Source organism: Nothoprocta perdicaria, unplaced genomic scaffold, assembly GCF_003342845.1.
Source record: "Nothoprocta perdicaria isolate Ctin4 unplaced genomic scaffold, notPer1 scaffold_288, whole genome shotgun sequence".
In the NCBI taxonomy this organism is placed as follows: Eukaryota; Metazoa; Chordata; class Aves; order Tinamiformes; family Tinamidae; genus Nothoprocta; species Nothoprocta perdicaria.
In genome coordinates, this window is record NW_020455519.1 from 807,505 (window position 1) to 830,583 (window position 23,079).

Consider the following 23,079-nt stretch of genomic DNA (forward strand, 5'->3'; position numbering starts at 1 on the left):
CCCAAAGGCACCCCGGGATTGGGAACGGGGATCGGGAGAGGCCAATGCGGCGGGATGGGAGCGGTGCCTCCTGCTTGTTCTGATCCCATGGGGATTTGTTTGCCCCCTCAGGTGCCAACCCCCTGCAGAAGAACGACATGGGCCACACGCCGCTGGATTACGCCCGCGAAGGGGAGGTCATGAAGCTCCTGAAAGCCTCCGAGACGAAGGTGAGCCCCATGCTCCCCGATCCGGGAGCGTCTCGGTGCAATTCCCTCCCCACGGGCAACACCTTCCCTGCTTCCAACATCCCAGGCTTTTTAAGCATGGAATGCTCAACAATTCCCGTGTATTGACGAGGGAATGGCCCAGGGCGTAGCAAGAAGCTCAACTTGTGAAGTCCCTTTAGCTGCTTTCAGCATTACGTGTCCTCCTCTTCCATATTAATATTTCTTCCTTGCTAGTGAGATGCACAGGATAAATAATTCTATTTTGCAAGCTCTAGGCCAAAATGCAGGGAAATCAGGACTTTATTTTCTGGAATTCCTGGAAAATAGAAGCAGATCCTTCTGCAACGAATCCRGTGGCAGGCCTGGTAGCCATGTATCCATGAACCCCTGCCTAAGAGAAAAGGCCACCGATTTCTGCTCTCCGCTCATAAAATGTTCATCTCGACCCTCTCAGCCTCCATTTCTCCTGGAAAAGAGCTCGTTGTGTCCCTTCAACGGGTATTTCTAAGAAGGAAAAGACTGGGATATTGAGCAGTGGTTCCAAGAAGAGCCTCAGGAATTAATCTGTTTACCTGTGAGCAGCATTGGGGGAACTTGGCCACCTTTTCATCTGCTTTTGAACTCATTTCAGCACAACTGCAAGTCGTTAGACACGAGGCCTCCACAGCCTGCTGTGAAATACTTAAAATCCCTGGGTTTGAGGCCCTGTTTAAGTAAGAGCAATTAATTATCAGTCATTAGGAGAGGCAGGATGACTCTTGAGCACCATCTCTGCAGGAAGCTCGAGTCAGGCAGGGAATTCAGCCTCAAATCCCCATCGTAGCCACCAAATTGCTCAGGGTTTTGGTTGTGGCTTCAGCCCTTGCGTGTCTCCAGTTCTGGTGTGCACATTTTGCTCTGGACCTGCACATTTGAACCTATAGTTAGGAACTTGCCTATGCTTGGGAGATGAAAGCAGTTGTTTAATAGCATATTTAGCATATTGGTAGTTTATTTTATAGATATCACCCAGAATTATGTCTGCTGGGAGCCAAAACCACCGTCCCACCAGGAGAATCCCTSCTGGATCTGGAATTGAAAACGGGATGTCCCAAGTGCAAAACCCAGGCATGGAAAGCAATGACCTTTCCTCTCGTGCTTGGTCAAACACAATGTGCTCGAGGAAGTTTTCAGGAAGGGAAGTTGAGAAGAAAGCCCTCGAAATCTTCAAGGAAGAGGGGAAAAATCAACCTGCTGCTCAAGTGGTCTCGGGAGTGCAGGAGAAGCTGCCCCCAACAGCTCCAAAAGCCGCCTTCGCTTTTAGGCTTAACTAATAGATGGAGCAGAGGAAGGAAATATATCTGCAAAGACGTTGCCGAGGAAGATGATTGTACTTGTATATAAAACCTAGGACAGTGGAGGCAGCTTGTGATGAATATTTAGCTGGGGGGGATTTGGTGCTGGAGGGGTTGCATCCGCCCCGGTCTCCGCATTCCACCGAGAGTCTTTGAGAATTTATTGCTCATTTTAATCACTGCCAGAGAATGAATTGGCAGAGCTATTGCGGGATGGGCACGTCGCATAGATTTTATTTACATATCCTTGTGACAGAATAACAGGGAGTTTTCATATGTATTTTTAATTTATTTCGATTTCGTTTGCTCTTTTCAAGAAGGAAAACTAGTTCTCCCGGTGCTAGACGGCCCTGGCTTGGCGTTTAGGACTCTTGAGCTAGTTCGTGTTGCTAAACAATCTGGTGAAAGCAAATAAACTGTCACGTATGTAGGGCTAAAAGGGAGTAGCAGCCCTTGGGAGCGGAGCCTTTGGAATTAAAACAGCCCCAGGACGGAGGTGTGAGGTCACTTCGTCCTTCCTTTGCCCTTGGGATCCTTTCTCCTTCTGGAAAGCCTGCAAGAAGACCAGCCAGGAACTGAAGGATAGATTTGGGGTGAGTTTCCAAGCTTCACAAAAGTGTTCACAGAATCACAGAATATTCAAGGTTGGAAGGGACCTCTACAGATCATCTAGTCCAACCTTCCTGCTCCAGCAGGGACACCTACAGCATGTGGCAYAGGGTGGCATCCAGGTGGGTTTTGAAGACCTCCAAAGAAGGAGACTCCACAACCTCCCTGGTSTTCTTGCCCTTGGGCATCGCGCCTGGGACTCCGGACCATGTTGGCCACTAAGTTGGCATCGTCATTCCAGCCTCTCCAACGGGTGCCCTCCATTCGGAGCGATGGGAACGGATTGAGTCCCGGGCAGCTCTGATTCAGGTCTCCGCTGCCCTTTCCCATCCAGAGCATCCAGCTGAAGCACCTGTGATACCAGAAGTGTCCTTTGGTTGTTGGAGAAGCAACTCTTCACCCAGCTGCACTCACAACCCTATGGACACAGATGTCCACTCCATGGAGAGCAGATCCAGGCATGGAACCGCCTTGCGCTGGGGCCAATTTACTGCTTTCCTTAACCCCTCAAAGTCAATGTTGGCCCTTCCCGAGAAAGAACCATTCCCAAAGTCCCCAGAGACCCATATTTCTATAACTAGCTTTATGTCCCTGTCACGTTTTGCAGCTGAACATAAACTGACCATCCTGGTCTCCTTTGAAACCTGGATGAGCTTTTTTGCAYCTCATCCCCATGCGCGTTGCCCTGGAAATACCGCGACTAACCGCACCTATCGCCAGCCTAACTCACTTAAAGGCCAGTTTTGCCCCAAAGAAGTTTATGAAAGAGGCGTTTTTGGTGGGTAAGAGCGCAGCGGTCCCCGCTGGTCTCGTTTGCACCGCAGGGCRGGAAGGGGCTGGTGCCTTCTCTGGTGTTGGTTTCCTTACCAACAAATGCAGACCCTGAACCCGATTCGCTGCTCCAGTTGTTGATCCTGGTGGCTCTTGACGAGATAGTTGGGAAGAGGTGGGAGAAGCGACATCCGTAGCTGTCCAGGAGGTCTCTGGAAGCTCAGGATCAAGTGAAGGGGGTTCCTCTGATCTGGTTGTGACCAGGGSTGTTGGAACAGCTGTCTGGACACATTCATGGACTATCTGCATCATGGAGCAGAGTCCATGGAGTGATGAAGATGAGGAAGAGCCTGGAGCATCTCTAGTATGAGGAGAGCCCGAGCGAGCAGGGCCTGTTGAGGCTGGAGAAGAGGAGGCCGAGAGGGGACCTGGTCAGTGTGTGCAAGCAGCCGAGGGGAGGATGGAGGCAGGAAGGGGCCAAGCTCTTGTGGGTGGTGGCCAGGGGCAGGCCAAGGGGCAGTGGGTGCAGGTTGGAGGCCGGGCAGCTCCATGTGGCCGTGGGGAAGAACTTGTTTGGTGGGAGGGTGCCCGAGCCCTGGTTGAGGCTGCCCAGGGAGGCTGCGGAGGCTCCTGCTCTGGAGACCTTCCCASCGCSCCGGGATGGAGCGGGTGCCCCGTGCTCTGGGTGTCCCTGCTGGACTGGATGATCCCTAGGGATCCCTCTTGGGCTCCCACAGGCAGCTGGGAGGAGAGCAGAGCCCTGAGCCGAGCACTGAGCCCGGTTTGGACGGGAACATCATCCCCATCCTCTCCTAAATCATCATCCCTGCTCCGGATGAGCTCCGTGGCCGGAGGCTGCCGCTGCTCTTGTGCTGGAAATCCCAAACGGCAGGGCGAAAACCCAAACCTCAGCCCAAAAAACCCTCCCTTTTCAAACAGCACTTTGAAAAGACAGAGATTCTCCGCTAGGAAGCCATAGCTCCTGGTTGATCAATACAGAGCAGACTCCAAGATTATTGGTATATTTTATTTGGTCAGTTTTAGTACCCTGCCTGGTCTAAAGCCCGTTTTTCTCCGTGATTTTTCCTCTTTTACCACGTCCTGTGTCACCCGTGCGGCCTGAGGCAGCTGCTCCACGTCCAGGTCGCTCCAAGCGGCGAGGAGGCCACGTCCCTATGGAGAAGATGCCCCTTTTTCATGGCAGGTTTCCCTGGAATGAGCCCAGGCAGAAAGTGCCTGGGAAAAAGCACTGCAGCCAGTGCAGCCTTATACTGGGTTTGCTTCCCGCCCGGAGCRCCGGTTTTCCAAGGGAAAACCGGGAGAAGCAGGGAGAGGGGGGGCTTTGCAGCGKAGAAGCCCCCCGTCGTGCACGGCCCCGCGTTGTGACGGTGACAGTTGTGCTCTGCACCCTGCAAGGAGGGACGGGAGAGGAAGGAGGAAGAGCGGATGGGGCAAGATCCATGGAAAGACACGGATACAGGGGAAGAGCTGCGCTCGGAGCGTTGGGGACACATCTGAAGCCAGGACATGGTGGGCTCTGTCCTGCACGTGCCACTCTGCTGGCATCCGTGGGGACATTCCCGCCCCATCGGATGTTCCTGCTCCATGAGACTTTCTTGCTCCATTGGACATTCCTGTTCCATCGGACATCCCTGCTCCATCCGGCATTCTTGCTCCATTGGACATTCCTGCTCTATCAGACATTCCTGCTCCATTCCTACCCCATTGGACGTTCCTGCTCCATCAGACATTCCTGCTCCATTCCCGCCCTATCAGACATCCCTGCTCCATCAGACATTCCCGCACCATCAGACATTCCTGCTCCATCAGACATTCCCGCTCCATCAGACATTCCCGCTCCATCGGACATTCCTGCTCCGTTGGACATTCCTGCTCCATCAGACCTTCCTGCCCCATCAGATGTTCCTGCTCCATCAGACATTCCTGCTCCATTGGAYGTTCCTGCTCCATCAGACATTCCTGCTCCATTCTCGCCCCATCGAACGTTCCTGCTCCATTGGACATTCCCACTCCATCGGAAGCATCCGGAGCGATGGCACCTCCTGTCACACGTGCCACCGATGACATCATCTCTTCCCTTCACCCATCCATGTGCGTTGGAATCTCGGAGCGGATCTTTGGAAGGTGGCGGAACAAATACGGGCGGGAGAGTCCCGCTCTTCCCAAGATAAGCTCCCGGGAAGCTTGTGTCTCATTGGGAAGCCTGGGAGATGTTTCCCCCTCGTTGATGCTCGSAGAGGGCTTTCCAGGAGGCAAAATCGGACGAGTTGCTCCTGGAAAGGGCTCTCGATCCTGATGTCTTCTTGTTCCCGCAGTTCCAGGAGGAGCAGCGCCGGAGGGAGGTGGAAGAGCGGCGGCGCTTCCCGCTGGAGCAGCGCCTCAAGGAGCACATCATCGGGCAGGAGAGCGCCATCGCCACCGTGGGCGCAGGTAGGATGTGCTCCCGGATGCCTGGGAATGCCGCGGGATCCCGGGTGGCTGGGAATGCCACAGGATCCCGGGTGGCTGGGAATGCCACAGGATCCCGGACGACTCTGAATGCCACGGCATCCCAGATGGATGGGAATGCCACAGGATCCCGTATGCATGGGAATGCCACTGGATCCTGGATGGCTGAGAATGCCACAGGTTCCCGGACGGCTGGGAATGCCATGGGATCCCAGATGCCTGGGAATGGCACGCTTCCCAATGCCAGGAGCACCATTGAGGCGGGTGGCTGCTCCGGCACTCCTCTCTTATCTGCAAGAGGGTTTTTTGGGGATGATCCCTAGGGATCCACGCCCACCTTAATGATTCCATGCAGCCAGTCCCGCTGGGAACGGCGGCTCCCTGCGGCTCCGAATTGACCGAGGYGCCTTTGGGCTCGAGAGCAAGCCTGGAGCCTCCATAGAGGTCCTGGTCGTTCCTGATTCCCTAGGAGCCGAGCAGGGCACTCGGAGGGAGGCCTCGCACGCCGTGTGCTTGGGGAATTCATCCGTATTCCTGGGAATCTGTCCGTATCCCTGGGAATCTGTCCTTATTCCTGGGAATTTGTCCATATCCCTGAGAATCTGTCCTTATTCCTGGGAATTGGTCCATATCCCTGAGAATCTGTCCATATTCCTGGGAATTTGTCCGTATTTCTGGGAATCTGTCCATATCCCTAGGAATTTGTCCGTATTCCTCGGAATCTGTCCGTATTCCTGGGAATCTGTCCGTATTCCTGGGAATTTGTCTGTATTCCTGGGAATTTGTCCATATTCCTGGGAATTTATCTGTATCCCTGGGAATTTGTCCGTATTCCTGGGAATTTTTCCATGTCCCTAGGAATCTGTCCGTATTCCTGGGAATCTCTCCATATTCCTGGGAATTCATCTGTATTCCTGGAAATCTGTCCATTTTCCTGGGAATCTGTCCTTATGCCTGGGAATTTGTCCATATCCCTGGGAATCTGTCCGTATTCCTGGGAATTTGTCCATATCCCTGGGAATTTTTCCATATCCTTGGGAATTTGTCCGTATTCCTGGGAATTTTTCCATATCCCTGGGAATTTGTCCATATTCCTGGGATCCCACAGAAGCTCCACGAGCTCCTTGCAACGGTGGTGGATCCCACGGGAGACTCCACAACTGGTGAAACCCCAGCATGGTTGAGGTTGGCAGGAATCCCTCGGGATCATCCAACCCAACGCCCTGCTCCAACAGGGACACGCAGAACCCGGGGCACAGGGTGCCACCCAAACCCGAGCCCTTGGCGCGCGGAGGAGAGCAATTCCAGGGCGGATCTGGACCCGGCGCCGCTCACGGGTCACCCCCATGAATGGAGGTGACAAACGGCCCTTAATTACACCCCCAAATTGGCGGAAACCAATTTCGGCCGCGGCTCGGCCCGAGAGCGGCCGGGCTATTGATTTGTGCGAAGCAATCCAGTGAATTTATCCGTTCAATCGGCGGCCCAAGGGCCTCCCGGAGCCGCGGCGCTCCCGCTCCGCGTTACTGATGTCCCAAATAAAGGCAGGGCTCTGTCTCCGGAGAAGACGAAGGCACCGGCGTCATCATCGGCTGTTCGGCACGGATGTCGGATCAATGTTCCTTAATGGACATCTGGGGCAGTTGTGTGACCCAGAGCAGTGCCCAGAGCTTCCAGGAGCTGGAAAAGCGGTCCGGAAACGCGGAGCATCCGATGGATCCCAGGATGAGCAGGGAACATCCGGCCTGTGAGGAGACACTGGGAGAGCTGGGGCTGCTCGGCCTGAGGAAGAGGAGGCTGAGGGGGCACCTGGGCAGTGTCCATGGACACCTCAAGGGAGGAGCGAGGAGGACGGGGCGGCCTCTTTGCACTGGTGGCCACTGATGGAACTGGAGGAACCGGCCACAAACGGGAGCCCCAAAAGTTCCCCGGGAACTTCAGGAGAAATCCCTGGTGGTGGCAGTGGCCGAGCCCTGGAACAACCTGCCCAGGGAGGCTGCGGAGGCTCCTGCTCCGGAGATCCTTAAAACCCGCTTGGATGGAGCTGGTGCCACCTGCTCCGGGTGTCTCTGCGTGTGCAGGGGGTTGGACGGGATGGTCTCCAAAGAGAGACCATCCAAAGGGGCTCCAAAGTCCTCCAAAGTCGAGGACGATCCCAGAGGTCCCTTCCAACCTCAACCATCCKGGACGCAYCTGGTGCCACCTGCTCCGGGTGTCCCTGCGTGTGCAGGGGGTTGCCCTGGGTGCTCTCCAAAGGTCCCTTSCAACCTTAAGCATTCCATGATTCCCCATGTGGAATTGSAGCCCGGGCACCCTCCCGTTGTCCTCAGCACATGGATATTTCCCGCTCCGTAGGGCAGATTTGGGGCTTGCGYGAGGTTTCCTGCTCCCCTTGCTGCTCCTCACCACATTGATGGGTCTGTCTTGAGGTCCTCCCATCCCATCTCTTGCCACCCGCATACCCAAAACGTTCAGCTCCTTATGGAAGTGTTTATCATGTCTRTCAAGTGTTTATCTCGATCCTGTCCCTGTTTTTAGGGAAGTTTCCTAGCCCTGCCCCTGCAGGAAGGCATCGCTGCTCGGATACCTGCTCTAAGGACTCCTTATTTTCCTCAACTCTATCAAACAGACCTTTTTTTCATGGACTTTTCTTTCTTATTCAGGTTGAATTCCCAGATTTGCTCTTTACAGGGATGAGCCTGGTGCTTCCTGCAGCTCCTGAGCTGCTCTCACACTGCAGAACTCCTTATTTTCCCTCTTAATTTTCATTCTCCTGGGCATTTGCCTCTCCATTCCCTTAAAATTAGCTCAGGAGCCAATTCCTTGGCATTCTGCTCCATTTCGTGCCCAGCCCAAACCCTGGTCTCGGTGCCATCAACCCTGTGGAGCGTCACCCGGAGCACGATCGGGGCAACAAGGAGGTGCCACCTCCTGTCATGGACAGGACCACACGTGAGGATGGGAGGGATAAGAGTTATTTAATTCAAGAATTATTTAATTCAGGAATTATTTAATTCAGGAATTMTTTTGTTCAAGAATTATTTAACTCAAGAATTATGGGATTCAAGAATTATATGATTCAAGAATTATGTAATTCAAGAATTAYGTAATTCAAGAATTATTTAATTCAAGAATTACTTAATTCAAGAATTACTTAATTCCAGAATTAATTATGGGATTCCAGAATTATGGGATTCCAGAATCATTGAACAGGGTCAGAAGGACCAGGAGCTCTGCAGGAGCAACCACCTCTAGAGACAAGGATGTGGTTTTCCCTCTGGTGCTTTGGGACATAACGGGGTGTTTGGCTCCCCAAATCCTCCCTGCTTCCAATGGGAAATTTCCCATTGGCTTCTTAGCCAGGATGCTCTTCCATATTGCTCCCTAGTATGGAAAAAACAGACCTATGGAGAGATCCAGCCCCAACGTCCACCTCTTCGGAAGAGCCTCCCCATCAGCTCCACATTCCCACTCCAACATCCCTCTTTTTTCCACGCGGGAGCCCGCGTGGAAACGTCTCGCCGGCGGCCCCGCTGCCTCCCGCTTCCCAAGCCGGCATCGGAGCCCCGTCGCCCCGGCAACGCCGAGCGCGCATCCTGGAAAACCTGCTCCGCGATGGGCTCCGGGCAGCTCTCCAGATCCATGCTAACCTCGTTAGGCGTCTCGGGGGCCTTGGCTGCCTAATCCAGTTAGCTGCCACTAATGGCAGCGAGGCCTCGGAGTGGGCAGAGAGCAGTAAAACCCAGTGTGTGCTTAGTGATAATTAGCCTGGCTTTCGTGGCATTGATTTATCTGCTTTGCTTTTCTCTTTTTTTTTTTTTTCTTTCTTTTTGCCTTTTTTCGCTCTTTTTTCGCTCCTGCCGTTGCTTCGGGGCCGTGGCTCCCCGCAGCTATTCGGAGGAAGGAGAACGGCTGGTACGACGAGGAGCACCCGCTGGTCTTCCTGTTCTTGGGATCCTCTGGAATAGGTAACGCTGGGGCGGTGGGGGGTGTCCTCAGGACACGGAGCCCACGCGTTAGCCATGGGGACGGCCTCGGAGACGTGGGAAGGGAGAGTTTGCAGCGGAAAAGTGCCGTTTTGGAGCATTTCCTGCGGGAATATCTGCCCGGATAGGGTCTCCGCTCGCCCTGCTCCCGTGGCCCGAGCCGTCTCCGTGATGGTTTTATTGCCACTGATCACAGTTCTCCTCAAACACCAGCAAACACAACATCGAYCCACTCATGAAACTGGACAAAAGGGCTTTGATTAGAGGGGGAAAAAAAAAGGAAAAAAGAGAGATTTACAGCAACAGGAGGGGGACATTGGGAGCAAACTGGGTGCCCTTCCTGCCCGCAGCGGAGGCACTGGGAGATGTGGGAGCTGGTGCTGGAAGGGTTAAGACGGGGCTTATGCAGCCTTTCCTGGCTCCACAGGCTCCTGCCTTGGAGCAGGAGCAGGCCAGGTATTAACTCCAAATGAGTTGCTGTAAAAGCTGGAGAGAAAGTAAGAAGCGTTTGGGCGACTTCATTGCAGCGCCCCTGGCACATCTGACGCCTCGACAATATAAATTGTCAGCTCCTCAGCTCTCCTATGGTCCCCTGGCCGTTTTTCTTCGCCTGCCGTAAAAATGAATATTGGATTAAGAGAGCAAAGCAGCCGAGCATGTTAATGCATCAAGTGGGTCCTCGTGTGGGGCTCGGGGCAAGCTGGCAGGTATTGCACACACTAAAATACCCAACAGCAGATTCCCACGGCTGTTTAATGCTCCTTAAAGATCCCTTCCTATATCTGCACATATACATGAGTGCATACACGTATATATTCATGTCTTCGCACATCGGGTTGAGATACAGCAGTTCCTGAAGGTAACAATTGGTAGCAAAGCAAAAAAAAAACCCCCAAAACAGGAGAAGCTGCAGAATTTTGCAGTTTTCTCGTGCACAGGGAGAACTCCCGTTTTCCTGCAGCCTTTTTGTGGTTTTATCTCAAAGCAGCAGCTGGGCCCACCCCAAGTCCAGGGCTCCAGGCACAAATGAGTCGGTAAAATATCCTGGCCTTCGTTAGGCAGCAGCTGTAATTAAATGAACCTGGAGATCGGATCGACCAGATTCATCCTAACGGAAAAGCAGCTGCTCTGGGCCGGGGCAGATGTTTGATGYTCCAGGAGCACAATATTATAAAGATCAGCAACTTGAGGGATTTATGCATTTTTTGCACCACCAGAGCCCATTTCCACCTTAAGCTGCAGCTCCGCCGGCTAGGCAGAACCACCTGCCTATTTTTAGCTAGTTTGGTTTTTAAGATACAATTTTCTTCTCATTTAGGAGACTGAGGGCAGGGCCGTGTCTGTCCTAACGGGTGGGAGTCCTTGTTTTCCAGGGGAGAATTAAATGGAAAAGGCAGCTGCCGGTGATGAGAGCTTGGGAAGGAGCAGGAGACCAAGTTTTAACTCACGGAGCGTCTTCTGGTGTGACCCCAGTGCCATTTTGTCCCCATTTCTCATGATTTGTGGAGCCAAAGTCTGTACTAGACCCCCGGTTCTGTGTCCATGGGTGGCACCAAGGTGGCCCTGGTGGGGACAACCGTGTCCCGCTCGGACACGCTGCCCCTCGGCCGGGTTTTTACCCGCATGGAGAGCTGGGTTCCTGCTCCGCTGTCCATGGGGATCTGCTCTCCGAATGCGTTTTGAATTATTGATCGTTCATAAGCCTGGGGGTTTGTGCCTGTTGCCCYGTATAAATCAAACCAAGACCCTCCTGTCGCCTTAGAATTACCCTTGTGGAAATCAGAGCTGATCCACCTGCAGCTTTTTGTGAAGGGAAAATACGGCAGGAAGGATCTGTCTGTCTGTCCTGCAAGGATCAGCTGTTGTCGCTGCCTGACGTGCCTCTTCTCCCTGTGTTTGTGCAGGTAAAACAGAGCTGGCCAAGCAGACCGCCAAGTACCTGCACAAGGACGTCAAAAAGGTAAGGCCTCCCTCCGTTAGGCTTGAGCCTAAACGCCCTGGGCAGCTCTATGGGATTCCTGGGGTGATGTTGAAGCACCTTCCTGCTTTTGGGAAGAGCCCCGTTTTCCATTCCGGAGACCTGCGGCCGCTCTGCACGTCGCAGGGGAGAGGAAGAAACACAGAGGTGCCCCATGGATTAATTAATCCTTCTTAGATGAGTCCCCACTATCTCCTGCATCTTCCAGCGCAGAGGAGACACAAGATAAAGTGACATAAGTAGGAAGAAGATCAAAACGAAGCTGTGAAAAGGGCTGTTCTGGTTTCTTTTCATCAGCCTCCCGTAATTGCCATCCAGAGGCAATAAATCCCAGTTCCTGGATCTCGGGCACCTTCAACCAAAGCCCCGGCACCTGGGCCTGGTCAATGCCAGGCCAAACATCAAATAGAAAGATCAGTTAAACCCTGGTTGTTGCGTTAATTCAATAGCGCGCACGAACCGGCGTCTTGCTGGTAATGAATCAGCCTGACAGTCATTGCTGTAACGAGCGGTGTGGAGAGGGGTCATAAACTWCATGGGGAGGCAGCTCTCGGCGGGAGCTACCTCATGAGGAGATCCATAAGGGTCTCGTTTTCGTGCTCATGGAGACGTGTAGGACAAGGGCTGGTGTCCCCAAGACGTCCTGATGGCCCTTGGGCGCCTTGATCATAGGGCTCCGTTGGATGGGTCCCCATCCTTTCCATGAGGGAACTTTCCATCCCATGTGGAAGATGCTGCTGCTTTCCCACGGAGACTTCCCATACGGAGGATTTCTGTGGTGTGTTGAAGTGGGGAAACGTTTGGTTTGGTCTCAGTTCCACATGATAGAGACTGAATTGATCAACAGAAGTCTAGAGCAGCCAAAYGCATGGACAGTTTTGAGGGATTTGAGCATCTCAGATGCTCTAAAGAGGCTTTAGAGAGGATTTAGTGGGGTTTTTTAGGGTTTTTAGAGAGAAAATGAGCTGTTTTGAACTGAAACCCTCCCTAAGCTGCCTGTTCTCATGGTGCCTCCAGCAAACACTGATGCATCTTGCAAGAGCTCAACGCAGGGCAGCGCCGTCGCTGCCTCCCTCTGTACTGTGGAGCTGACGGCAGCACCTCCTGCCCTGGGGCACCTTCTGAAATGATGAAGGAAGTTTGCCTGTTCAATCCTTTAATAATATATCTTGTCCTGTATGTGATCAACCATGAACCTGGGTTGTGTTGGCTTCGTACTCCTCCCCAAAGCCACCCATCTGTCTCTGGAGAAGACTCCTAAATGCACTGAAACTTGGAGAAAAGAACCTAACGTGTGTATTTCTCTCGCAGGGTTTCATTAGACTGGACATGTCCGAGTTCCAGGAAAGGCACGAGGTGAGTAAACGGGCTGTCGCACCCCCAGCGATTGCGGTTTCGAGTTTAATTGGTAATTTAAACAAATGGTCTCAATTCCTTCTCTCCCCAACCTTCCATCACTGTCTTTGGAGGGGCYGAAGGTCGCTCTCGAGCACAGTGAACAGCCCCCGTGGAGATGCTGTCTTAGAATCATGGAATCACGGAGTCCTGAACGTTGGAAGGGACCTTTGGAGACCATCTAGTCCAACCCCCTGCATTCAAATAGTCACCTAGAGCAGGTGGCATCAGCTGCATCCAAGAAGGTTGGGAAGATCTCCATAGCAGGAGACTCCCCAGCCTCCATGGGCAAGCTGTTCCAGGTCTCTGGCACTGTCATTGCCAAGGAATTTTCCTGAAAATTAACCTTTTGGTGCTTCAGTTTGTGACTGTTCCCTCTAGTTCTGTCACGGGGACCTAGTCCTGGCTGTGGGTCTTCCCCAATGTGTCCCATGTTCTCCAGGACATGGGCAGTTTTGGGCATCAAAAGCAGGGTGCAGGAAGGACTGCAGCAAGAGCAGCACGTTGAAATGCAGCACAGCAGGAAGAGCGACCAAGGAGACGCTCCTGCAGCCCCTCCTAACCTCCTAGGCCTGGCTTGGCTGGACCTGCGTCCCCTCAGCCTCACATGGACCAAACGCAGATGCTGCAAATCCYCTCCTGGTCTGTGCTGAGGTTTCAAAGCCAGAGCCTTGGCCAGCTCCATCCTCAGGCTTTGCTGTGACAGTGTGTCCAGCCTGGCCACCACAGACCACATTTAGTTGCAGAGGGATGAGGCACCAAGAGTGTTATTTTCTCCAAAATATTAAAGGGTTGCGGGAAGAGAAAATATAGAAATGCTTGGGGCCAGGGTGGGAAATGGCTCCTCGGTGGGTAGGAAAGGATCCCACGCCGGAGCAGGAGGAGAAATGAATAAAAATAATGCCAGGGTGACGATGCAGTGGAAAGAACAAGGAGTCCGAGTCACCTGCAAAACTGGCCAGCTCGACAGTGCCCAAGGCTGCATCAAAACTCACCTGTGCTTTTTACTGAAATATTTCCGTTTTCAGAAATATTCTCCAAWTTTATTCTTTGCAAATGTATTTAAATATTCATAGCACCCAGAAAGAGTGAGGTTGATTGCGGAGCCCAAGTCCAATTCCCCACCAAAGCCTCTGCCGTTCCCATTCCCATTCCCGTAAAGTCTTCTCTTGAAAAGACCCCCACGTTGAAGGCTGGGATAGGGCCACGGACACCATTCCAGCAGGTGGGAATTGCGCCCGTTCTCCCGCCAACAGCTGCTCCTTCACATGCCAGGGGCTAATGTTAATTGTTCACTATTTCCTTATGTGCGTTTTGCCCAATTCCTGCTGATTAGGCGGATATTGGGATACCTGGGGTGTGCCGGATGTCCGAGCTGGATTTGCCGATGGAAAGGGATCGCTGSCTGCTCCGGTGTCCCACGTGTCCCCTTGCTTCCCGCCCAGGTGGCCAAGTTCATCGGCTCGCCGCCRGGCTACGTGGGCCACGAGGAGGGCGGGCAGCTCACCAAGAAGCTGCGGCAGTGCCCCAACGCCGTGGTGCTCTTCGACGAGGTGGACAAGGCGCACCCGGACGTGCTCACCATCATGCTGCAGCTCTTCGACGAGGTAGGCTTAGGCTTAGGCTTAGGTTTAGCCTTAGGCAGGAGTGAGCGGAGGGCCTGGTGACGTTCAAAATCACAGAATGACAGGATGATTGAGGTTGGAAGGGACCTCTGGAGATCATCTAGTCCAACCAGGGACATCCAGAGTATGTGACACAGGGKGGCATCCAGGTGGGTTTTGGAGACCTCCAGAGCAGGAGCCTCCGCAGCCTCCCTGGGCAGCCTCAACCAGGGCTCGGGCACCCTCCCACCAAACAAGTTCTTCCCCACGGCCACATGGAGCTGCCCGGCCTCCAACCTGCACCCACTGCCCCTTGGCCTGCCCCTGGCCACCACCCACAAGAGCTTGGCCCCTTCCTGCCTCCATCCTCCCCTCGGCTGCTTGGGCACATTGGAGGTCTGGAGGTCGCTAGAACCAAGCTGGATGCCACCCTGTGCTCTGGGTGTCCCTGCTGGAGCAGGGAATGGACTAGATGATCTCTAGAGATCCCTTCCAACCTCAACCATTCTGGAATTCTGGGATTCTGTATGAGTCACTTTGGGAAGTCAGGATTTCCCATGCCTGGAGCACCAGCATCCAGGCACCAGCAAGGAGATTCCAGGCAAGTTCTGCCTCTTGGGAAGGTCCCACCATGTCCACAGAGCGAAACCAACTCCCGAGCATCAGGCCGTGAGCTTTTGGGGGCTTTTGTTTCCCTTTGAAGGATTAATAACACAATTTTTCCTTGCATAGATCATCGCAGCAGCCGCTAAATGTGAAATCAATTCCCGCGCCGCGCTCTTGACAGGGCAATAACCCAAATGTTAATCTCAAGCACCCAACGAGGATTTGTGTCATTGTGCGGGGGATCTGCTGCCGGAGACGTATCGAGGAAAGGAACCGCCTGGGGAGCCGCTTGGKTTTTTTTTTTYCCCCTTTATTTGGCTCTGCCTTTTATTTTATTGATCACGAGGGCTGGTCCCCGCGGAAGGTCCCGGCGCTGCCGCAGCCGCTGCCCTGCCTGCTCCGGAGGAGCCGCCGTCGGCCTCTCCTTGGGCAAATGGGGCAGTTCTGTGGGTGCAAAGCGGGGCATGGGGCTGCCCCGGCCCCCTTAGTGCCGGGATGGCTCCGTGGGAGCTAGGAAAAGGGGCTCGGACCCCCCCGGCCCGTTCCCAACCTCCGCAGGGAAGAGCTGGGCTGCCCTTGCCGGCCGCTTCCCGGCGTGTTCCTCCCGGCGCTGCTCTTCCCAAGGGATTCCTTCCTTTTGGCTTGCTTCCCGCGGGCCAGCGTCACCGTGGGCCTGGCTGCTCCCTGCCACCCCCGAGATGTCCCCAGCTGCGGCGGTGGCCCCCGCAGCGCTGCGGTGACTCGGGCAGAGCTGGCACCGCTGCCGCCACCCGCTCGGCTTTTCCGTGTCACCTCCCCAAAGAGTCCCCACCGGGGGCTGTGCCGTGTCCCCGCTGCTCCGCGTCCCACCAGGACACAGCCCGGAGTGTCCCCGGCTCAGAGGGACAAGAGCCCCAGCAGAGGGGAGCGTTGGTGGCATCAGGTGACAGCGGGTGACAGCAGCGTCACCTGCCCTCAGGGCAGTCACTAGAGCTYGGGTATCAGCCCCGAAACCACAGCAGGGAGATGGGCAGAGGGTCGAGCGACAAGGTAGGTGACCAAAGCCACATGTGTCCCGGGCAGAAGCAGGACGGGGACCTGTCACCGCGTGCTTTGTCACCCTGGCTGTGCCAGCCGCTCACGCGGCCTCTCCCGGCTGCTCTTATTCCAGGGCCGCCTCACGGACGGCAAAGGGAAAACCATCGACTGCAAGGATGCCATCTTCATCATGACGTCCAACGTGGCGAGCGAGGAGATCGCGCAGCACGCCCTGCAGCTCCGCCAGGAGGCYCTGGAGATGAGCAAGAAGCGGCTCGCCGAAAACCTGGGTACTGCTTTCCCGTGGGATGCATCCCTGTGGATCCTTGCTCCTGAGCAGGGTGTTATTGAGGGGTCCCGGAGCTCTGCTTGGCCATGGGAAGGAATTTCCATCCCACAGCGGCTTTCCCGGCTCCAGCATGTATCTCCTCATCCCATTCTGCCCTTCCCGATGTGCCGGGGCCAGAGATCCCACGGGGGATCCCCTGGGAAAGGGGGTTTGTTCCCCCCTTGCCATTCCCCACAGGGTGGGAGCCGAGACCCCCCTGCACCCCTGGAAATGCCCTGTGGGGCGCAGGGGGGCCCAACCTCCTCCCTCCCACCGGATCTTCCTTTTATTTGGAGACGCAGGAGCGAAAAACTCCCTTAATTCCCGATCTTTAAACTGCAATTTTCCGGATTCTGAGGCGGCTAAAGGACACGGCCTGCCCGCCACTGAACTTTCAAGCCTAACATTTGGAAATGCCAAGCGCTTTCCTCCCAAATGAGCAGAGCATTGAATTTTAATTTCTGCAGCGGCCGCCGCAGACGGCGGCAGCCGGAGCCTGGCAGGGAACGCGCCTGGAAAAGGCGTTTGGGATGAGGAGCCGGGGCTCAATTGAGTTTCGTGGAGCTCCCCGTCATTTCCTGAGCTCCTGGCCACGAGGGTGCTGCAAGTGCCTGGATGGGCAGATAAATGGAAAGATAAGAGGAGGGAGCAGCTTAATGAGCCCCGGTGGCCGAGGAGGCCAATGGGCTCCTGGCTGCATCCGGAGGCCGTGGGCAGCAGGGCACGGAGGGGATCCTGCCCCTCTGCTCAGCTCTGGGGAGGCCAAAGCTGGAGCCTTGGGGGCAGCTCTGGGCTCCCCAGGACAAGGGGCACGTGGAGCTGCTGGAGAGGGGCCAGCGCAGAGCGACAGGGCTGAGGAAGGGCCTGGAGCAGCTCTCGTGTGAGGAGAGCCCGAGCGAGCGGGGCCTGTTGAGGCTGGAGAAGAGGAGGCCGAGAGGGGACCTGGTCAGTGTGTGCAAGCAGCCGAGGGGAGGATGGAGGCAGGAAGGGGCCAAGCTCTTGTGGGTGGTGGCCAGGGGCAGGCCAAGGGGCAGTGGGTGCAGGTTGGAGGCCGGGCAGCTCCATGTGGCCGTGGGGAAGAACTTGTTTGGTGGGAGGGTGCCCGAGCCCTGCTTGAGGCTGCCCAGGGAGGCTGCGGAGGCTCCTGCTCTGGAGACCTTCCCACCGCGCCGGGATGGAGCGGGTGCCCGGTGCTCCGGGTGTCCCTGATGGAGCAGGGAGCTGCACTGGGTGATCCCTAGGGATCCCTTCCACCCTCAGCCATCCTGTGTCTCCAACATGATAGCGTTGATGTGGTGCTGAATGGACCCCCACTTGCCATCCGTGTGGGCCCAGCAACCCTTAAAATCTCTCGGATTGGGATATGTTTGGTGGGAAGCTCCCAGAATCCGCTGCCCACGGCTCCGGCTGGAGGCTCCTTCCCGTGGGGACACGGGACGGGCTCCTCCCGCCCTGCCGGTGACCGCGCTGCCCTTGTGCCTTGCAGAGGACGTGCACATGAGCGACAAGATCACCATCTCCAAGCAGTTCAAGGAGAAGGTGATCCGCCCCATCTTGAAGGTAAGCATGCTTTATTACGACTTCATCGTTTCAGGGGCCTAAATTTTACCCCCTGGGTCGTTCTGGGCCCTAGCTGCCACACTCAAGGCCTCGTCACACACACAAGCTGTGTTTGGGGACAGGATAATGTCCCTGCTCTGTCCCCTCGTGCTGACCCTCACTGCTCTCCTTGCAGGCTCACTTCCGACGGGACGAGTTCCTGGGCAGGATCAACGAGATCGTCTATTTCCTGCCCTTTTGCCACTCGGAGCTCATCCAGCTCGTCAACAAGGAGCTGAATTTTTGGGCCAAGAAGGTAAAAAATGGGCCGTTTCTCACTATAACCTCTTGCATCACCGGGGCATCATCTTGGAATCATCTTGCATCATCTTGGGCATTGAGTGGGGTGAAACCCAGGGAGCATCTGGGTCCTTAAAGTGCCCGATTTGTCCTTGCACGTGGGCTCTCCAGGTGCTGAGTGGGGCCTGGGGACCCAGTTTGCTCCTGACTGGGGGCTCCCAGYGGCTCCCCGGCCCCATTGCAGGGCGCAGGGCAGTGAAGGTCCCTGCRCTCCGTGTCCCCATGTCATAGATCTTGGTGTCACTCGTGTCACTTGGTCCCTGGGGACCGTGGCTGCGCTCACCGGGCTGGGGCAGCTGCGTGGGGAGCGGAATGAGGATGTCCCTGAGACACAGCCAGTGTCCTCGTCCCATTCCCACAGCCAAGCAGGGCACTTTGTCCCCCAAGCGGGTTCACATGCCATCCTGGACACCCCAGGGCCACCCTGAGCTCCCCACGGGGTCCCCACGACCTCAATCCCACAGCCAAGCAGGGCACTTTGTCCCCCAAGTGGGTTCAGGTGCCATCCTAGACACCCCAGGGCCACCCTGAGCTCCCCATGGGGTCCCCACGACCCCATTCCCACAGCCAAGCAGGGCACTTTGTCCCCCAAGTGGGTTCAGGTGCCATCCTAGACACCCCAGGGCCACGCTGAGCTCCCCATGGGGTCCCCACGACCCCATTCCCACAGCCAAGCAGGGCACTTTTTGTCCCCTAAGGGGGTACAAGTGCCACCCTAGACACCCCAGGACCACCCTGAGCTCCCCATGGGGTCCCCACCACCCCATTCCCCCATCCAAGCAGGGCACTTTGTCACCTAAACGGGTACAGGTGCCACCCTAGACAACCCAGGGCCACCCTGAGCCCCCCACATCCCTGCCCGGGGTGTCCAGGGTCACTAAATGTGTTGTTTAAAGGTACCGCTGACACCCCCATGTCCCCCCCAGGCCCAGGCACGACACAACATCACCCTGCTGTGGGACAGGGAGGTCATGGACGTGCTGGCCGACGGCTACAACCTGCACTACGGCGCCCGCTCCATCAAACACGAGGTGAGGCACAAGCGGGGGGCAGRCGGGGGTGTCGGGGTGACGCAGGAGCAGAGGGGACCCCGTGGGCACCATCCGTGTGCCCAGAGGCAGGACGGGGACTCCKRKTATCCGTCTGTGGCACCCCTGTGGCAACCCCTGCTTGGCACTTGTGCCCRCAAGATGCCACTGAAAAGCCACCAAGAGAACATGGCACGTCCCCTGCATGGATGAAAGGCCACCAAGAGAACATGGCACGTCCCCTGCATGGATGAAAGGCCACCAAGAGAATGTGGGATGTCCCCTGCATGGGTGAAAAGCCACTAGGAGAACGTGGCATGTCCCCTGCATGGGGGGAAAGCCACCAGGAGAAAGTGGGATGTCCCCTGCATGGGTGAAAAGCCACTAGGAGAACGTGGCATGTCCCCTGCATGGGGGGAAAGCCACCAGGAGAAAGTGGGATGTCCCCTGCATGGGTGAAAAGCCACTAGGAGAACGTGGCATGTCCCCTGCATGGGGGGAAAGCCACCAGGAGAAAGTGGGATGTCCCCTGCATGGGTGAAAAGCCACTAGGAGAACGTGGCATGTCCCCTGCATGGGGGGAAAGCCACCAAGAGGACATGGCATGTCCCCTGCATGGGTGAAAAGCCACCAGGAAAATGTGGGATGTCCCCTACATGGATGAAAAGCCACCAGAAGAACGTGGCGTGTCCCCTGCACAGGCAAAAAGCCACCAAAGAAACGTGGCACATCCCCTGCATGGGTGAAAAGCCACCAAGAGAAGGTGGCACGTCCCCTGCATGGGTGAAAAGCCACCAGGAGAACGTGGCGTGTCCCCTGCACAGGCAAAAAGCCACCAGGAAAACGTGGGATGTCCCCTGCATGGGTGAAAAGCCACCAAGGGAAGGTGGCACGTCCCCTGCATGGGTGAAAAGCCACCAAGAGAAGGTGGCATGTCCCCTACACGGGCACCTTGCTGAGAAGCAGCCAAGTCTGTCGGTGACCCTCGTGCCACGTCGCGGTGTCCACCGCGCTGGTGGCGTCACCGCGGGGACCCCGGGCTGTCCCTCGCGGAGGGGGGGTCTCCAGGCCTCGGGGGGGTCCCCGGGCGCCCTTCCCACGGGAACAACCCCCGGTGCCGCAGGTGGAGCGGCGCGTGGTGAACCAGCTGGCGGCCGCCTACGAGCAGGACCTGCTGCCGCGGGGCTGCACGCTGCGCATCGCCGTGGAGGCGGCGGACAAGCGGCTGCTGAAGGCGCCCGCCGCGGCGCCCGCGCCCGCCGCGGCGCCCACGCTGCGCCTCGAGATCGTGGAGCAGGGCAGCAAGGGGCGCAAGCTGGACATCCAGGCGCCCCTCAACCCTGAGAACGTCGCCTGCTTCCTGTAGGCGCCCCGCAATAAAAGGCCCTGCGAGCGGGAGCCGGCGCGGAGCTGCCCTGGGGACGCGGAGGTGACGTTGGGGAGGGGGACGTGGAGCTGGTGTGGGGATGTGGAGCTGCTGTGGGGACACTGGGAGCTGCCACGGGGACACAGGGCTGTCGTGGGGACACGGAGGTGACGTGGGGACACAGAGCTGCCGTGGGGACATGGAGCTGCCGTGGGGACACAGAGCTGCCGTGGGGACATGGAGCTGCTCTGGGGACACGGAGGTGACATGGGGGGATGTGGAGCTGGTGTGGGAATACGGAGCTGCCGTGGGGACATGGAGCTGCCGTGGGGACACGGAACCACCATGGGGATGCAGGGAGCTGTGGCAAGGACACGGAGCTGCCCTGGGGACATGGAGCTGCCCTGGGGACACGGAGCTGCTGTGGGGACACGGAGGTGACGTGGGGACACGGAGGTGACGTGGGGACACAGAGCTGGTGTGTGGGGACAGGGAGCTGCTGTGGGAACACTGGGAGCTGCCACAGGGACACAGAGCTGCCGTGGGGACATGGAGCTGTCATGGGGACACAGAGCTGCCATGCGGGGACATGGAGCTGCTGTGGGGACAGGGAGCTGCCGTGGGGACATGGAGCTGTCGTGGGGACACGGGGAGCTGCCATGGGGATGCAGGGAGCTGCCACAGGGACACACGGAGCTGCTGTGCAAGGACACGGAGCTGCCATGGGGACGTGGAGCAGCTGTGGGGGTGCAGGGAGCTTCCACAGGGGTGCAGGGAGCTGCCGTGGGGATGCAGGGAGCTGCCGCGGGGACACAGAGCTTGCCATGGGGACAGAGAGGTGCTGCGGGGACACGCAGGGCCGGGCGGCGCTTTGGCCACAGAGTGTGCAGCACGCGGGTGGCTGCAGCCGTGCTGCAGGAGTGCATTGCAACCACGCTGCAGGAGCGCATTGCAGCCACGCTGCAGAAGCACATTGCAACCACGCTGCAGGAATGCCTGGCAGGCGCACTGCAGGAGCGCATTGCAGCCGTGCTGCAGGAGTGTGTTGCAACCACGCTGCAGGAACGCTGCAGGAGTGCATTGCAGCCATGCTGCAATGGCAGCCACGCTGCAGGAGTGCATTGCAGCCACGCTGCAGGAACGCATTGCAGCTGTGCTGCCAGAGTGCCTTGCAGCCGTGCTGCAGGAATGCATTGCAGCCGTGCTGCAGGAGTGCATGGCAGCTGTGCTGCAGGAGTGCATGGCAGCTGTGCTGCAGGAGGGCTGCAGGAGCTCGTTGCAGCCACGCTGCAGGAATGCATGGCAGCGTTGCTGCAGGAGCGCATGGTAGCTGCACTGCAGGAATGCATGGCAGCTGCGCTGCAGCCGCAGAACTGATCCGCAGGGCTGGGTCCACGGTGCCCGCAGGAAAGGGGCAGCACGGCGCGGGGGGCGCGGGAGCGACGTCGGACACGGCACCCCCCAGCCTCTGTATCCCCCACCGTGTATTTATTGCAATAAAAGCCGCGGCTCCCGCAGCGTCGCCTGTCGCCAGGTTGGTGCACGTGCGCGGGGCGGCCGCGGTGCCCGAGCTCGCAGCAGAGCTTCCCCGTGGCTGCAGCGTGCGGGTGGCTCCGGGTGTCCCCGTGTGGTTCTGGGTGTCCCCAAGTGGCTCCGGGTGTCCCCAAGTGGCTCCCGGTGTCCCCATGTGGTTCTGGGTGTCCCCGCAGCCACACGGTGCCCTGCAAGGGGCTGTGCCAGGCCGGGCAGTGCAGCGCTGCATCGTGCTGGACTGCACCATCGTGTGCTGCACTGCGCTGTGCTGCATTGCACCGTGCCAGGTTGCACCGTGCCATGCCACATTGCAGTGTGCCGCATTGCACCATGTCACGTTGCACCGTGCCAGGTTGTGCCGTGCCGTGCCACATTGCAGTGTGCTGCATTGCACCATGTCACGTTGCACCATGCCAGGTTGTGCCGTGCCGTGCCACATTGCAGTGTGCTGCATTGCACCATGTCACATTGCACCGTGCCACGTTGCACTGTGCCATGCCACATTGCAGTGTGCCGCATTGCACCATGTCACGTTGCACCATGCCAGGTTGTGCCGTGCTGTGCCACATTGCGTTGTGCCACATTGCACCATGCCATGCCACAATGCACCATACCACAATGCACCGTGCCACAATGCACCGTGCCACATCGCATGGTGCCACATTGAACTGTGCTGTATTGCACTGTGCCACATTGCACCGTGCCACGTTGCACCATACCATGCCACATTGCACCGTTCCATGTTGCAGTGTGCCATATTGCACTGTGTCGTATTGCACCGTTCTACATTGCACCGTGCCATGCCACACTGCACCGTTCCACGTTACATGGTGCCACATTGCACTGTGCCATATTGCACTGTACCACATTGTGCCATGCCATGCCAGAATGCACCGTGACATGCCACATTGCACCATGCCGCGTTGCATGGTGCCACATTGCACCGT

The 23,079-nt window shown here is 56.8% G+C and overlaps 1 protein-coding gene across 1 annotated transcript in view; it reads left to right on the plus strand.

The window, feature by feature from the left end:
* Positions 1–20,693, plus strand: part of CLPB (ClpB homolog, mitochondrial AAA ATPase chaperonin) — a gene marked incomplete at its 5' end in the record, with an annotated part of 48,081 nt that extends 27,388 nt beyond the window's left edge. The window contains 11 exons of the mRNA XM_026041552.1: positions 112–209; positions 5,260–5,374; positions 9,283–9,360; positions 11,283–11,338; positions 12,668–12,712; positions 14,197–14,358; positions 16,112–16,268; positions 17,793–17,866; positions 18,042–18,161; positions 19,132–19,236; positions 20,357–20,693. Of these exons, the coding sequence (XP_025897337.1) occupies positions 112–209; positions 5,260–5,374; positions 9,283–9,360; positions 11,283–11,338; positions 12,668–12,712; positions 14,197–14,358; positions 16,112–16,268; positions 17,793–17,866; positions 18,042–18,161; positions 19,132–19,236; positions 20,357–20,599 (1,253 nt within the window). The remainder of the gene's footprint in view (positions 1–111; positions 210–5,259; positions 5,375–9,282; positions 9,361–11,282; positions 11,339–12,667; positions 12,713–14,196; positions 14,359–16,111; positions 16,269–17,792; positions 17,867–18,041; positions 18,162–19,131; positions 19,237–20,356) is intronic.
* Positions 20,694–23,079: the final 2,386 nt, after the last annotated feature.